Source organism: Scomber scombrus, chromosome 17, assembly GCF_963691925.1.
Source record: "Scomber scombrus chromosome 17, fScoSco1.1, whole genome shotgun sequence".
NCBI lineage: Eukaryota > Metazoa > Chordata > Actinopteri > Scombriformes > Scombridae > Scomber > Scomber scombrus.
The window spans coordinates 4,189,714-4,207,472 of NC_084986.1; the positions used below are offsets into that span (position 1 = coordinate 4,189,714).

Consider the following 17,759-nt stretch of genomic DNA (forward strand, 5'->3'; position numbering starts at 1 on the left):
ATATATTATTATATATGACATCATTAGATTATTAATAGTGAAGCATCAGTGTTAGAGCAGCATGTTACTGTTGTAGCTGCTGGAGCCCGACTACACACTGCTTTTTGGTTTCATCTTTAACTGTTTTATTTTAAAAGCTTGTTATATTATCCATTGTGTCAAATCTTCATCTGAAAAGTAACTAAAGCTGTCAGATAAATGTTGTGGAGTAGTATCTTTTTTTATTATATTTTATTGTAAACATAAGTACTGGTGTTTCCGGTCTAATAAAATTATGCTTAACACCACGCAGGACAACAAACTCTCTGATTGGACGACCAGCAGTGACGTAGTCCAGGAGAGTGATTGTGATTGGATGATAAATACTTCTGAACTCTGTGTGTTTACGGTATTTACAACGTTTATTTAAAAAAAAAAGAAAATAACATTAACACTTTATATAATATATCTCTGCTAACACTTAGTTTTTTAAGCAAAAATAAAACATATTAAAAATAAAATAAATTTAATAAAATAAAATTACGGAAACGCCGCGCTGACGTCACCTTCACGTCCGGGTCACGTCTTCCTCCTCATGCTAGAAGCAGCATGGCAGCGAAAAACAAAATCCGCAAAAGGTCCAAAGCGACCAGCAAAGTGACATTTCAGCCCGAAGATGAAGACCCGGAGGCCGAGAAGGGCAGCGGGGAGGAAGAGGAGGATTCAGCACCTAATGGAGGACAAGATAGAGGGAAGAAGGAGGAGGAAGAGTTCAATCTAGAGGAGGTTTTAAAGCTAGGAGGAACACAGGTGAGCTTCTCCAGGAGTTTAGACTTCATTAACAAACATAAAATGACATCTTACACACTTTTTAACAAATGTTTGGAGTGTTTAATGAAGGTGGAAACACTTATTATATAAATGTCTCGTAAACGTGTGTAATGTTAGCGTAAACTGTCCTCAGCTGTACAGTTTTTCACTTAAAATGAATTTTAACTTTAAGTTTCAGTGTTAACACATGTTTGGGTTCAACTAAAGGAGTTAAATGGAAAATATGTGAATTATTTTGTTAACTGATTTTAATATTTTAGCCTATAAAATGTCAATTACACTTTCCTAGAGTCAAAGGTTAGTTTACAACAGAGCTATAAGCATTAATTGATTAGTTGCCAAATATTAAATTAATCTATAAGTCGATTTAAGTCATTTTAAAGTTAAAAAAAAGTCACAATTATTTGGTTTCAGCTTTGTAAATGTGGTGTCTTTAGTCCTCTATAAGAATACACTGAATATCTTTAGGTTGAGGATCAAACAAGACATTTTAAGACATCAACTTTGGCATTATTTATTTATAACTTTAATTAAGGAGGAACTAATCACAGATATATTTAATAATGAAAGTAACTGGGGATTTTTTTGTTTGATAAATGACAAGTCTGAGTCTGTTAAAAGTTGAAACTGTTATTTTATAATCAATTAATAGTTTCAGTCTATTTATTTATAGCAAAAATACTTAAAATTCTCTGGTTCCAGCTTCTTAAATGAGATGATATATAAATAAAAAGATAAATAAATTAAGAAAATGAAGCGAAATGACATCAAATAAATAAGTTAAATGGATGAATACATCTTTCCGAGAAGTGGACTAAATGGGAAGATACTTTTAATTTAGTTCTGAGACTTTTTTTGATAATTAACATTTGAGAATTGTGGTTTCTTTAGTCTTTTCTTATGCTTTTCTTCTTCTCTTGTTGGTCCGCAGGCTGACTTTGTCCTCCTCGCCGCCCTCAACGACAACGACGAGCTCATTGACGGAGGGAAGCAGGGAGCCATAGACGACCTGGAGGATGGCGAGCTGGAAAAATTCATCACCAAACTTGGCATCCGAGCGTTGGCCGGACAGCAGGTGATCGCAGACGAGCCCGAGGTCGACGACGCTGCCGAAAAGGAAAAAGCCAAAGAGAAGAAAGCTCCAGCCGAGGAGACAGCGTCCACCTCTCAGCAGAAAGCTGCCAACGAGCAGAAACAAGAGAAGAAGAAGGAGAAGAAGATTAAAGACGCTCAGGCCGCCGCCGGGAAAAAGGCGAAACAGAATGCGAATGTGTTTGACTTCCAGCAGCGGCAGGTCATGCTCATCAAACCCGGAGGGAAATGGTTCCACCTGGATTACACCGCCGAGGGCTCGACGGAGCAGCAGGATCCCTCACTGGTCTCCCAGTACAAGACGCTCGCCCAGCAGCTGTTTGAGGCCGAGGTCTCCCTCTACAAGAGCAAGAAGAGTCTGTCGAAAGGAGCCAACTCCGGCTGGATGAAGACGGTGGTTTCCTCTGGCGTGCTGGCTGACAGGATGGCGGCCATGACGCTGCTGATCCAGGACGCTCCGGTGCACATGGTGGAGCACGTGGAGAGCCTTGTCGCCATGGTGAAGAAGAAGGGCAGCCGGCGGATGGGTCTGATGGCTCTGGACACGCTGCGAGAGCTGCTGCTGTCCGACCTGCTGCCGGACAACAGGAAGCTCCGCCCCTTCGCCCAGCACCCGTTTGACCAGCTGGAGGAGAAGGCCAGCGGCAACCGCGACGCCCGCGACCGCCGCCTCGTCCTCTGGTACTTCGAGCACCTGCTGAAACACCACGTGGCCGAGTTTGTGGCGACTCTGGACACTGTAGCTCACGACACGGTGGCGGCCACCAAGGCGAAGGCGCTCGCCACCGCCCACGAGCTCCTGTGCAACCGGCCGGAGCAGGAGAGGGCGCTGCTCATGCAGGTGGTCAACAAGCTGGGCGACCCCGAGTACAAGACGGCGGCCAAAGCGTCGTACCTGCTGGAGACGCTGCTGCACAAACACCCCAACATGAAGGTGGTGGTCTGCTGCGAGGTGGAGCGGATCATGTTCCGGCCCAACATCAGCCCGAAGGCGCAGTACTACGCCGTCTGCTTCCTCAGCCAGGTGATGCTGAGCCACGACGAGACCGAGCTCGCCGCCAAGCTCATCACCATCTACTTCTCGTTTTTCCGCGCCTGCGTGAAGAAGAAGGACATCGAGTCGAAGATGCTGAGCGTGCTGCTGTCGGGCGTGAACAGAGCGTATCCCTACGCCGGCGCCGGAGACGAGAAGGTGAAGGAGCAGCTGGACACGCTGTTCAAAGTGGTTCATCTGGTGAAGTTCAACACGGCCGTGCAGGCGCTCATGCTGCTGTTCCAGGTGATGGACTCCCAGCAGAGCGTCTCGGATCGGTACTACGTCGCTCTGTACAGGTAAAAACACGAAGCGGACCACGTTAACATCTGCTGGCAGGGTCAGGATTATATTCCTCTTACAAGGGGAATAACTGTTCTCTCTTTTTCTTTCTTGAACATAAATGGACTGTACTTTAAGCACTTTTGTAGTCTTTTGACCGATCAAAGAGCTTTTTACACTTCACACACACGTCACACATTCACACACTGATGACATACATTTATACACCATTGGCACAGTCATCAGGAGCAATTTGGGATTAAGTATTTTACCCTAGGAAACATCGACATGCAGCCTCGAGGAGCCGGGAATCGAAGCTCCAATCTTCCAATTAGTGGACGACCTGCGCTACCTCCTGAGCCACAGCTGCCCCAAGTAGAAAGGATCATGTTATTGTTGGTCATTGAATTTCTGGAAAGCAGTGAAAGTCGGAGAATTTGAGAAAGCAGTGGAGAAAATAGTGGAAATATCTCAGATAGTTCAGGAATAAGTGATCTTAAAATCCCAACAATGAATCACAAATCCAAAATATTCCAACAGATATTTACCAGATCATGTGTGTGTGTGTTTTTAAAAAAAATAATAAATTTGGAAGACTGCTTCATGTTTTTGTTCCAGGAATGATTACAGCATCATTTAGGCTCCTCACTTGTAATGTTTTAATAGAAACAAATGTGCATCTGTCCTTTTTTTTAAATAGTTGCTTAAACAATCTCGGCAGCGTAACTAATTATAACACTGAAATGAAAAAAGCAGTGGTATAAAATTAAAGGTAATACAATAAAGTAAGATTTAAAAGAACAAGATCATCAAAACACACAAAACAACTCTGCATGGTTGCACAAAATTCAGCAGAAATCATCTCAGTATCTTCATTTAAGCTCCAGACACACTTCTGCTGCCTCTGAAAATGACTAAATCTTCAATTAAAGGAGTTGTGAACTTGTCCTTTTACCCATAAAACCTACATTTAAATGAATGTAAAGATTCTAAAGTTCCCAAATATACCAAATATGTCGGCTTGAATTTGGAGGAAGAAGAGAAATGAACACGCTGATTAATCTGTGTTACTTTAAAACACGCTGAAATGAAAAGAAACTGTATGTTTGGGGTTTAAAGTCAGAATCTCTTCTTCTTCTTCTCTGCAGGAAGCTGCTGGACCCGGGCCTGTCGTCGTCCTCCAGACAGAGCATGTTCCTCAACCTGCTGTATAAGTCCCTGAAGGCCGACATCGTGCTGCGGCGGGTCAAAGCCTTCGTGAAGCGTCTGCTGCAGATCAGCGCAGAGCAGAACGCCAGCTTCGCCTGCGGAGCGCTCTTCCTGGTGTCGGAGGTCATAAAAGCCAAACCGAGCCTCAAGATGATCCTGCAGGAGGAAGGGGTGAGAACCACATCACCACCATTAGCTTACATGTTTAATACAATATATATTTCATGTATAACTCATGAAAATGTGGGCTTTTTCTACATTAAAAATATATAAAAATTAAATTACACAGAAATGTATAACACATCTGGGTGAATATCTGATTTTAAAACACTATTTATATTCCAAAATAGTCCAAATAGACAAATCTGATATAGAAATGCAGCAATTAGTAGATAAATCAATTATTTTAACTGGAACTATTTGAATATTTGAATATCTTGCAGCAGAAAAAATCAAACTTGTGGATGCATGAAGGCTTAAAATCTAAATAAAAATCACTTAATACCAATCTGCTCCTTATGAAAAATGTGAATATTAATAGAATTATAATTAATATTTATTGGTAATCAATTATAATTTAAAAACTTACTGGGAATAAATAAGGCAACGATTTCCTTGAGTTTTAAACATCTTTCTGCTGCGTTCACTCAGGACGGAGAGGAGGAGGCGTTCAAAGATCTTGCTGAGGAAAATGATGATGATGATGAAGAGGAGCGCTTTGTGGATGCGGACAAAGTAGAGGAGGAAGGAGTGAGTTCACCGGCAGAGGAGGTCAAACCGGCAGAGGAGGTCAAACCCAAAGCATCATGGGTACATCACCAGAACTTGGAAGGTTTGTCTTTTTAAAATGATTTAAAATAAAAATGAAACATGATTTAAGGGTTGAATATTAATGAGTTTGACTTCCTGTTTCACCAGGAGGGAAAAGCCTGCAGTGCTACGACCCGCTGCACAGAAACCCGTTATTCTGCGGCGCCGACCACACGACCTTATGGGAACTACAGCGGGTGAGACACAAACACTGTCAGCTCATCGATCAGCCTTCTATCAATAACCTGTTAGAATGATCAGGTCAACTCTAATGGTGCATTATTGATTATTGGTGACTAAGAGGAAGCAGTGGTGGAGGGAAAACAACCTGATTATAAAGCAGAGTCCTGATTGGTTTGTAGCTATACACAATAAAATATCCTTGGTTTCAGTTAAAGTTTAATTATCTCATCAATACATACTACTACTTACTTAAATCTTCCTGTTTTTGGGTCAAATTTGACTCAGGACAACAGGTGTTAACTCAAAAACAAGGTATAATTTATTTAAATGAGGGCTATTGACCATAAATTCCCCTAAAAAAGGCTAAAAAGGTCTTAACACAGAATAATACTAATAATTTATACGTTATATTTTATAAACAGTCAAATCAAACCTGGTTGATTTTAACCCAGCAGAGTTAAATTACCATAAATAAATATGGCTGAGAGTTATTGTCAGAATTGTATTTTCATATTTTATATAATTTTAAATGCATGAAAGACTTTATTATTATTATTATTATTATTATTATTATTATTAAATAAATGACATTAAAAAGTTGGATATCAGCAGATTTATAAAGACTAACAAGAGTTAAAATTAAAATGTGGCCGTTTATATTTAATGTACTCCCGGGTCAAACTGACCCCGTCTGTTTTGACTGTTCCTTCTTTCCTCCCTCCCTCCTTCCTTCCTTTCTTCCTTCCTTCCGTCTGTCCTTCCTCCCTCCCTCCTTCCTCTCTTTCTGTCCTTCCTTCCTTCCTTTCCTTCCTCCCTTCCCCCTCCCTCCCTCTTTCTCTCTTTCTTTCCTCCCCTTACCTTCCTCCCTTCCTTCTTTCCTCTCTCCTTCCTTCCTTCCTTTCCTTCCTCTCTTCCTCCCTCCCTCCTTCTCTCTTTCTTTCCTCCCCTACCTTCCTCCCTTCCTTATTTCCTCTGTCCTTCTTTCCTTCCTTCCTCCCTCCCTCTCTCTCTCCTTCCTTCTTTCCTCCTTCCTTCTTTCCACCTTCTTTCCTTCGGTCCTCCTTCCTTCCTCCTTTCCTTCCTTCTTCCTCACTTCCATCCTACCTTCTTCCTCCCTTCCTTCCTCCGTTCCTTCCTTCCTCCCTTCCTTCCTTGACTCGAGGACAACAGGAGGGTTAAGTAAGACTAACTAAAAGTTAAATGAGTGTATATAAGTGAGTCAGTACTATTGATGAGACTGGAAACTATAATAATGGAAGTTTAACTGTTGCATCTCCTGTTTGTTCCTCTGCAGCTCACTCTGCACTTCCACCCGTCAGTGTCGCTGTTTGCAAAAACCATCCTGGAGGTAAAAACTTTAACTTTTCTTTTAACTTGAAGTCAAACTGTGACATATAGAAACACTTGTGAAGAACTGGAATTAAATCCAGTTTGAGCTTCTATCAGCTGTCTCATTTGTATTATTTTCTCTGTTTTTTGTTCCACAGGGAGGATTCATCCAGTACTCCGGTGATCCTCTGCACGACTTCACCCTCATCCGCTTCTTGGATCGATTCGTCTTCAGAAACCCCAAACAGCTGAAGGGAAAACGTAATACACACAGATTTTACTATATTTCATTGCTGATTATTAGTTTTAGCAGTCATCTTTTTCTTATGCTGCATTAATGCTGGGAAACTTTAACCCACCCAGATTTAAACCTGAGTAAAATCAAAAATATTTGGTTTGGAAAAATCTTAATTTGAGTTTTACCTTTTATTTCCCAGAAAACACAGATGCTGCCGCTATGCCTAAACAGAGGTTACCTCTCAACTATCTACCAGGTGAGTTTTAAACATCTTTTTAAAGGCGTAAATAACAGGTTTGATCACCCGATTGTAGTCAGTTCTGGGTTTTCATCTCTCCAGTTGTTAAAACAGTGAATTTCTCTCCCTCTCTCTCTCTCTCTCTCTCTCTCTCCCTCTCTCTCTCTCTCTCTCCCTGTCTTTCTCTCTCTCTCTCTCTCCCTCCCTCCTTCCCTCTCTCTCTCTCCTCCCTCCCTCCCTCCCTCCCTCTCTCTCTCTCTCCCTCCCTCCCTCCCTCCCAATCTCTCTCTCTCTCCCTCTCTGTCTCTCTCTCTCCCTCTCTCTCTCTCTCTCTCTCTCTCTCTCTCCCTCTCTGTCTCTCTCTCTCCCTCTCTCACTCTCTCTCTCTCTCTCTCTCTCTCTCTCTCTCTCTCTCTCTCTCAGTGAACTGTGACGAGTTTCTGGCTAAAGACGAGAGTCAGGTCCCTGTTGATGAAATCTTCTTCCATCGGTGAGTCAGAACAGAAAGAAGAAACGTAGCTTTGATTTCTCTTAAAATTAAAATGAAGGCAAAGTCCAGCATGTAGATGTAGTAGATATCAGGAGAACAAACCAAACACACACAACTTATTTCAACTGGGTTTCTGTTGTTGGATTATGATCATTCGTTTGTATGAAGTGAAGATTTGTCAAGAAACCATTTTAACCTTGTTTTTAACGCTTTTTTGAAGCTTTATTCCTCATTTTTGTTTTTGAACTACATTTAAATGTCATTGCAAAGAAAATTAATGATCACTTAATAATCAATACGATCTCTTTCTTCATCAAACCGTTGCATCCTTCCTGTGTTCTCTGTGTTTATTGCCTTAACTCATAGTTTTGGACATCTCCCGTCAGTGATTCGAGGCAGTTTGTTGATCTTATTTATCTCCTCACCTCTCTGCAGCTTCTTTAAGAAACGTCAGCAGGAGAAGCAGCTTCGTCGGCCGCGACCAGACGACGACAACGAGAGCTTGGAGGACGTGGACGATGACGAGTTTGAGAAAATACTCGGTGAGTCTGAGAGACTAAAAGAATCTGTTGTATTTGTTGTTGTTTTTTAGATATAAAACAACATTAAAGTAAAAAAAAAAAAAGAAATAATGAATGATACTATATTTGAAACACAGAAGTAGTGTGTGTTTTTCTAGATCACTACATAACTTTGTCTTTAGTAGCTCTTTGAAATAATACAGAAATAATAATAATAGTAATGATAAAAAGTTGTTTCTATGAGTTTCTAACTTCTCTGACTGTGTTTGAACAGATACCTGTGAGGGAGACTCTTACTTCACTGATTTGGCAGCTGAGGATCTGGACTTCGCTGGGTGAGCAGATCAATTATTACTACCTGAATTAGTTTATATTCTGTCTCATGTTAACGCCACAAATGAAACGTCATCTGAGAGTCTACAGCTGTACTAGCAGGCTCTATTAAATGTTCATGCTCTCGACATTTTGCAGCCATTCAACAGTTGAGTGTAAAATGATCATCAGAGAGCTGCGACAGACTCTGATCTTTGTTTAACTTTTAGCAGTTTAAAGTTAAAATCTCAGTCTATCTATTGATTCATCGACTTAAACACCATCTCATCTCCTTGTTCTGTTTCCTCTCGATGTTTCTCAGTAATGTGAAAACTAAAAAAGCTAAGAAAGGCGCGAGTGGAGAGGGGTCAGACTCGGACGCGGACGACTCGGACGTGGACGACCTGGACGATGAGGAGATGTCTCTGGGCAGCATGGACGAGGAAGACTTCGGAGATGAGCTGGAGGACGAAGGAGGGACGTTCATGGACGTTAACGGGGGCGGAGATGAAGATGATGATGATGAAAGTAAGGAACATAAAAGATTTCCCTTCCTTAGAATTGGGACTATAGTCATTTATTGCTGATCACTTAGCGCTGCAACTAAGGACTATTTTTTATTATCAGTTAATCTACAAACAATTCAGATTCAAGAGCTTTGACCCAGCAAATAGTTTTGGTATTTTTGCATTTAAAATACCAATTAAACAATTATTGGATTAGTTTTCTTTTGATCGACTAAACATGCAGGTCTAATATCAATCTGCCATGTATTATGTATTGAATAATCATGAAGTCCTAAAACCCAAGCTGATGCCCTGAAGTTGATGGTTTTGTCCAAAGATAATTAATTAACTGTTGCATGAGACTAAAGAAAAGCAGCAAATCCTCACAAATGGTTGAAATTGCAGCTTCAGTTTGTTGTTTTTGCTGATGTAAGCGATTAATCAATTATCAAAATCATTGGCTAATTGATTAAATACAATAATCATGATAAAACGTCCATTTCTATTCCCAAATGAATGCATAAAATGTGACACAAAGTGATTCACGTAAAAGCAAAGAATCACAACAATTGATATAAAAAAGAAAAATACATTAAAATTGGATAAAGTCAAATTAAAAACACATCAACATCATTGCAGCTGTACTTAAAATCTTTGCAAATTCACTTTTATATGAGTGTAAGTGTTAAAATATTGAAGTGTTGTCAGTGAATTTTCTTGTATGCGCTCTTGTTCAGATTGAGTGAGTATGATGAGAGAAAAAACCCTGAACTCAAATTTAAATCTCTTATTTATTTACTTTTCTTTCAGTTCCTGAGCTGGAGGATGACGACGGTGCGTTTGATGGTGAGTTTACATTCAAACCTTCATCACACTTTGCATCCTGTGACTCAGAGCGGATCATCATTATGAATTCAATATCTTCTGCACTAAATAATGAAATAAAAAATGATTGTTTGCAGATTCAGATGAAGAGATGAACGCTCCAGACATCACTCCTCGTACCAAGAAGGGGAAGAGGAAATCCTCCGAGGAGCTCAACGGATCTTTAGGTTAATACAGAGTTTAACTTTTATATTTTTATCTGCCCTCATTTTGTCCTGTTTTTATTCAGTAATCTAAAGAATGTAAACTGTGGGTTTCCTGAATAATTTGACTGTTGAATGACTCAAGTTGTTTTATTGGTGTGCTTCTCCTGCTCACAGGTTCGAAACAGGGGAAGAAGAAGAAGAAGAAAGGAAATGAAGCAGCTGTGTTTGCTTCTGCTGAGGAGGTGAGGATGAAAAGAAACCTGAAACTTTTAGTTCCCCAAGTGACAACAGCTGAAATAGTTCAGATGAAGACAACTTTAAAATATACCTGCAGAAGGTTTAACGTCTTCTTTGAAAAGATAAAATATCTGACTAGAGGGAAACTTTAGAGAAACTGGATCTGATCTTTCTTAATTTCTCTCCTTCACAACATTTTTACACAAAATATAACATGCAATTTATAAAAATACAATTTACATTACCATGAAATCTTACATTACTTGCCCCCTTCTCAGAATAATAACATATAGTCTTTGATAGATGGACATTTGATAAGATAGATAAGACATGACAGCAGTCCAGGAACCAGAAAATGTCTAAAAATGTCTCAAAAATAATTAATCAATTATCTAAAAGAGTTGGCAGTTAGATTTTCTGTCAATCAACTAATCGATTTACTGAAAATCATCTCAATCACACGTCCAAAACAAACACATGTACAGTTTCGTATGACAAAAAAAGCTTAAAATCTTTATATTTGAAAAGCTGTAACAAGCTAATTTCATGCAAAAGTAACTCAAATGATTTATTGATTATCAAAACAGTTGATCAATTAATTCAGCTTTACTTAGGTTGATAGAAACCTGTAGACTCATAAAAACCCTCTTTTGATGCCAAAATTCCCCAACATTCAGCCAGAGGCTCATTTTGTGTGTGTGGGTTTTTTTTTTTAGAAAAGTAGATATTATTGATAAAACATGTTCACCATATAACATAAAAAAAACAAGTGTGTTGGATTTAACAATTACTGTTTTAGTTAAAAAATGGTTTGGTGTTTTTCAGTTTGGCTCCCTACTGGATGAGAACGCCGGCTCTAAGTTTGACAGCATTGGACTGAACGCCATGGCCAACAAAGACAAAGCAGGTAAGAGACACCTGAGCCGGTTTACACCTTGTATATCTCACACTGGAACAGAAATATTAAAGGTCAAGACTACATCAACAAAACTTAAAAACACTTATTCTACTTATATGGGCATCAGGAGGGGCATGAGGCGCCCTCCTGAACCTGTGAACCAATCAACCTGTCAATCACGACGTAGCCACGCCCTAATGCATACCCTGCTTTATCGTCAAATATAAAATCAGGGAGGCCAAAATGTCCCAAATGAACATCATACTGCATTGAAGAAGGCTTTAAACTAGCGATTGAGACCATAATCACATTTTTGAAAACGTTTACTGAGGTTATAAATCAAGTGAGAAGTTGGTGAATTCTCCATTGACTTGTATAGAGACGGAAGTCCTTTTGACACCAAAACGGTCGCCCCCTGGTGGCCTTTTGATAGAGTGCAGTTTTAAATTACTTGCGTTGGCCTCAGTGCAGAGGACCGGAACTCCCCGCCTGGTTAAGACAGATTAACATCCTCTCCTTAACTTTCTGTTATTTCGTGTCGCCCCTTTCAGGCCTGAAGCAGCTCAGGTGGGAGTCTCAGCGTGACGACTGGATCCAAGGCCGCGACGTAAAGACGATGCGCCGAAAGAAAGCCACGTTTAACAAGAAGAAGACGTTCGGCGGAGCCAGGACGGGAAGCAAAATGTTCGGGAACAAGAAGAAGAAGAAGTAGCTGCTGTGTGTTTTTGTGTGGACTGTAAAATGACGGACATCTTCGTGGTCTCTCTCTCTCTCTCGGATGCCGTAGACGCCGGCCCACTCGTCGGACCGGTAGTAAACTGGGAGGAAACAGAGCAGAAACTCGTTTTCAGATCCAGTCAGCTGATGAAATCTTCACGACATGATCTGAAGAGAAGCCATGTTTAATATCTTTTTTGGAAAATTAAAAAAAGAGACTTTGTTATACAGGGGACATTACGTTGCTCGGACAGATTTTTTTCGAGAATCTACTTTAAGTCTGTAATATTCTTCATACTGCTTCTGTGTTATGAAGCTTAAATATATATCAACGGAAATTAAAGTAGTTGTTTTCTGATGTTTTGGTTTTATTTACAATATAAATGGTTATAATTGGCAGATAAACACGCATACATATTAGTTCTGAAGAATTAAACTAATCTCTTTTTGGTTATTTTAAATTAAGTAAAAGTTAAGTAGATGGTTCATGGTACATGTTTTAACTAAAGGCTGAAATGTGACTATTTTTTATCAGGTTTAAATTAATGGAAATTGAGTCTCAACAACAATGGATTTAGGCTAACATTGATTTCTCAGTTAAATAATGTTTTTCTTTGTTTTTCACAGACATTTTTGATAAGAATCCATAGAAAATGAATCAACTACTTTTAATCAATTCATTTTGAGCCTTTTTGTGTTTCGTTTAGGTTTCTTTTAAAATATATCTTTTTTTAATATTCCAGCTTCTAAAGTATGAATATATTCTGGTTTTATTTAGTCAGAAATGCAGTTGTGTTGACAGGACATTGTTAGCTTGTTGAGCTCCATATCATAACGTCTCCACTTTTTACTACTTTTGTGGAAAAAAGAAAACCCTACTTGAAGAGAATCTGAAATAATTTCAAAGAAAGTTAGATGTCTTTATGAGTCTTTATCTTTGCAAGAGGTCAAATAGTCATACAGAGCACCATGCAGTCTGCATAACAAATAAAAAGGAGAAACAGACTTTATTTTATAGGATAGGATACATAATTCCGTAATTTTGGTTCCTATATTAAAAAATGGAACCAGGTTGGTTTTGACTAGACTTGCTGTTAAAAGGTCGAGTCACCGGATTTAACACTTCTTCATAAAAAACAGGAACCCTACCATCTGGGCAGTGTTTTTGAAGGGCCAAGGGGTTACAGACAGGGCAGAGAAGAAGAGAGAGGTCAACAGTTTGCAATAATCAAGAAATGGAAGTATGAATAGAAGTAGGTCTTGTTTAAATGTCTCCATTACACTTATTATTTTAGATTTTACAACTACGCTGTAAATTTCTCAAAGAACTTCAGTACAAAGTGAAGAGGTTGTGATATGTAGCACAACAAGCTAATGAAGCTGTAAACAGAAGCAAGTTCCTGCACATGATCAGTGATGTCTGCCTTACACACAAAAAACAGCAACAAGAAGAATGTTTGTATTTGTTTTATTGGATATTGCTAATATTTCTCATATATACAATATATAATTCACCAATCAAAAATGTTAATTTCCCTTAAAAAGTATGAAAGAAGCAACTCTAAAACTGTAGGCTACAATGAATCTACAACCTGTTTGAATCTCTCAGGTTTCACTCATTCAGATGTTTATATTTGACACTAGAAAGTAACACCACTTATTTGGTCCAAGTCAGCGATGTCACATGATCACATCACACCTCTGCTCACTTTGGCTTTTGTACCACAACAAAGCAAACTGAACAGAGACATAGAGGTTTAAATTACGACACTCAAAAAATACCAAATACATGCTTAGAGAATTCAGTTCAGTCGAAAAATGATAAGAAATAAAATAACAGTGAAAACTAAGATTTTAACTTTTACTCAACACCAGCAGACACATCACTGAGCTCAATAAAAGGCCTGATAGTGAATTAATTAAGGATATAACTTACTGTATATCTGTCTGTATAATAAGCTGTTTACAGATATAAATCCTCATTCCCGTATCATAGTCATAGAAGCTATAAGGTTTACACTGCATAGACAATTTCTCTACAGGGATATAGTCTCTATTATGAAGTAAAGGCTAATTTCTTTTCTAAAGCTTTAATTAATCCATTATAAATTAAATGCAATGATTTGAACACTGATAATATGAATTTAGCTAAATGTAATTGATCGGTTATGAATATAGAAAGAAAAGACATAAGAGGAGATAACTATAACTCTACTGTGGTCTCTTATTTGTTGGGTTAGTTGACAGTAGCGTAGAGGTTGCTGGGATCAGTGGAGGCTCAAGCAGAAGAGGAAGTTTTCACAGTGCTGTAGGTCACTGCTGCATCACCATCACCACGAACCTGGGGAACAAAAGGGAAACAACACCACACGTAAATGACACGAATGACATGAAAAAGCAAAACTCAGCATAACTCAACAGGAGCTGGGAGATCAGGATCTTTCTCAATCCTGATGGAACTTTTCTTCCTTTATAGCAGTATAACCAAACGCTGAGCTTACCCGGGCTTTACTGTTGGTCTTCTTGGTGAAGGTGACAAAGGCGTAGGAAACACCTTCTTCAGGATCAACCTACACAGTGAAAACAACATGATGGCTGCTCAGTAACATCTGGATTTATATGAACTCAATCTTCCACCTCTTCAGTTCAGCTGAATTCTAGTTGCAATTTATCTTCTTCTGTCTTGCAGACTGCAGTTAGACTCAAGAGTTTCTGTCATTCTGCCACATTTTGGGGTGGAAATGTAAGTAAGAGTAATGTTGTACTGTGTGAAGTTTGTGATCTCACCGTGTCCTGACTGGTTTCTAAACCAGACTGAGTCACTACAGGTTTTAAACTCAGTCCCTGAATCATCTCTGGGTTGTTCCCTAAAAGACCAAAGAGAGAGTCACCTTTAGATTCAACACTGAAAATCCAGGTTTAAAAAAAAAGTTTAATCTGTGGACTTTCTCACCTGTAGTTTTCTTCCGTCTGATGGCCACCACAACAACAGCTGCTAGGAGTCCTGCTGAAGCCACAGCGATTAACAACCACCATACTGGAGAGGACAGAGTCCCTGAAAGGTAAGTGAGATATTTTTTTCATTCTGTCAAGTCTGATCTAAATTATTTTCTGTCCTGTTTTTTATGACTAAAGAACAGATGAAAGAAAATGTTGTTCATGTGTCAGGATTTTTAAAGTTTTTTGTATTGAAAAGGGCTTTAAACTAGCGATTGAGACCATAAACACATTTTTAAAACGTTTATTGAGGTTATAAATCAAGTGAGAAGTTGGTGAATTCTCCATTGACTTGTATAGAGACGGAAGTCCTTTTGACACCAAAACGGTCGCCCCCTGGTGGCCTTTTGATAGAATGCAGTTTTAAGTTACTTCCGCGTTGGCATCATTGGAGTGGACCGGAACTCCCCGCCTGTTTAGAACATGTGGTAGTGGTACACTTGTGTCCTCTTGTGGCTGAAATAAGTATTACAGCAACAATATTTATGTTCTATTCAAAACTCTTTGAACTAAATTAGAAGATAATTCACTTCTTACTATTACTATTGTTTCCTTTACCCAAACCTTAGTTTTCTTCTGTTATCGTGTCTTGAATAAAAAGTAATCCAGTTCAATTTAAAAATACTGATTTGCAAATATTCATTGTGAGGAGCATCACAAAACACTTGACCATGTACTCAGACATGTGTTTGAACACACTGACTGAGACTGATTGAATAAGATAATATTGGTTCCCACAGACAAGCATCAGTCGGACACTCAAAACAGTTCATACTTGTATTTGTAATTTAGACTTTAAAAGAGAGAGAGACATGACAATATTGGTTTATGTGTAAAAATAATCAAGTTTAACTGAAATAAATAGAAATATGACAGTCATGTGAGTGTGTGAGGATAATTTAAGATACATCAGAACTTTCTAAATGTGTCTCATCTTTGGTTTTCAGTTCATTACAATTTTCATTTAGCAGACACTTTTATCCAAAGTGACGTACAGCTGAGATCTGATACAACACAAGCAGAGATCTAGTGTCGAGGTTTTTGTGAAATAGCTGGGTCTTTAGCTTTGTCTTGAAGACTGAGAGGGACTTTGTGGATCGAATACAATGTGGTACCTCATTCAACCACCAGGGAACTACTGAAGAAAAGAGTCCGGCTGGCTGGTTTACACATGTTTCTGGGGCCAGCAGTGGTTGAATACATTCAATAAAATGTTGAATACATATGAGTGACTTTGCAACTCACCTTCTTGTGTTGCTGTTGTTTCAGGTTCTGTTGTTGTTGGAGCCGCACCTGACAGATTAAATTAAAAACAACAAACTTTAATATCAGAAAAAAATGCATTGTTTACTATTTGCTGTGACTAAATGAGAAGAAATGACATTCTAAAACCTAAAATACATCCAATTAGAACATTTCTTATTAGAAAAAAGTGATTTTATAAAGATATTGTTCACCCTCTGTGTTTGTCACAATAAAACACCAACTATTATCAGGAAATGTATAATTGCAATGAATTTAGAAATAAAGAAATATGAGAAACTGGTCACGTTATAAAAAAGTAATGTAAATTGTTTTTCTTGTGGCAGCAGTATAATGGTGTACTGGTTGCGTTTGAAATGGAAAAGATCGTGATATGATCATGATATGAAAAGTGTCGCCTCAGCACAACAATTACAATTCAAATACCAAAATTACATTTAAATTACATAAGAAATTTGTTGAAAAGGGTGATTTTTAAAAACAACACTAACAAACACAGCAGCTGAATCATTTTTAAACAAATCGACTCATAAATGTTTATAAATCACATTCACAACTCCTGTTGATGAATAAATAATTAAGGCCACTTTAAACATTTCACTTACTAACAAATAAAACATTGCTATATTTCTGTTATGGGGTGGACAATGTGTAAAGTTTTTGAACCTGCTTCTGACTTTTCATTTCCTGGATGAATGAACAGAACAAAACGCAAAACTGCAACACCTCATGTATATTATCTGCAGTGACTGTACAAGGATTCATTTTTACCGAACCTCAAAATACATGAAATACAGTTTATTTTTCATATTAGAATAATCATCTTATCACCTGGTTTCTTACCTGACAAGTGAGGACTGAAGTTATACAGCTGCACTTTTCCACTGTTGACATGTTTGACTTCACACTTATAATTCGACGTGTAAATAAGATGTGAAGCCAACAACAACACAGTGGCTGAACAGGTAGATTGTGATGTCTGTACATTTCTAGTGTTTTTGTCTGGGTCTGCTCCATCATACAGCCACTTCACTGTGTATCTGCACCCATCATCCATCGACACAGAGCAGCTTAACTTCACCTCATCAGTGTCCTTATGTTCAGTCACTGGTGAAGATGGAGATATTGTGATAGAAACAACAAAGAGTAAAATTAACTTCATCACTGTAATCATAATTATTGTAATGTTTCAGTATATTGTTCTAACAAGACAGTTTGAGCTGAAAACATTATGATGTAAATACTCACTGCTAACAACAGACAGAAGAACCAGAGAGTCTGGACCTGGTTGTTTTCCTGATCTGTCGTACTGCCTGCAGCTGTAATGACCAGCATCCTCAACTGTGACCTTCTTTATAACCAGAGAACAGTCCGCTGTAACACTCAGTCTGTCTGATTTAGCTTTGGCTTTTTCAACAATCTGCCCAAGTTCAAAGAGTGTAACTGCTGCTGTGTTTCTTGAATGACTGAAGATCCAGGTAGTTCTGTCACATTTATCCTGATCAGTCATCACATTTTCACAGGACAAAGTGGCTTCATCTCCATCTCTGACAGTGATGTAGA

At 38.7% G+C, this 17,759-nt stretch overlaps 1 protein-coding gene across 1 annotated transcript; it reads left to right on the top strand.

Annotated features, from left to right (window-relative positions):
- The first annotated feature begins 568 nt into the window (after positions 1-568).
- cebpz (CCAAT enhancer binding protein zeta) lies at positions 569-12,284 on the top strand. Its single transcript, XM_062436883.1, has 17 exons — positions 569-789; positions 1,742-3,234; positions 4,366-4,597; positions 5,078-5,258; positions 5,345-5,433; positions 6,714-6,767; positions 6,907-7,009; positions 7,186-7,242; positions 7,648-7,714; positions 8,150-8,256; positions 8,510-8,570; positions 8,870-9,075; positions 9,864-9,899; positions 10,016-10,105; positions 10,259-10,326; positions 11,147-11,228; positions 11,771-12,284. The coding sequence occupies exons 1-17, from the start codon at positions 589-591 to the stop codon at positions 11,929-11,931; spliced, it is 3,288 nt and encodes a 1,095-aa protein (XP_062292867.1). The 5' UTR covers positions 569-588; the 3' UTR covers positions 11,932-12,284.
- Positions 12,285-17,759: the final 5,475 nt, after the last annotated feature.

What these genes read in the sequence shown, in the direction of transcription:
- cebpz (XM_062436883.1), top strand. Translation starts at nt 589, where the DNA reads ATGGCAGCGAAAAACAAAATCCGCAAAAGGTCCAAAGCGACCAGCAAA. An exon ending in TGACGACGGTGCGTTTGATG is followed by an intron (nt 9,900 to 10,015) that starts GTGAGTTTACAT and finishes GATTGTTTGCAG; the next exon opens with ATTCAGATGAAGAGATGAAC. An exon ending in GGAGCTCAACGGATCTTTAG is followed by an intron (nt 10,106 to 10,258) that starts GTTAATACAGAG and finishes TCCTGCTCACAG; the next exon opens with GTTCGAAACAGGGGAAGAAG.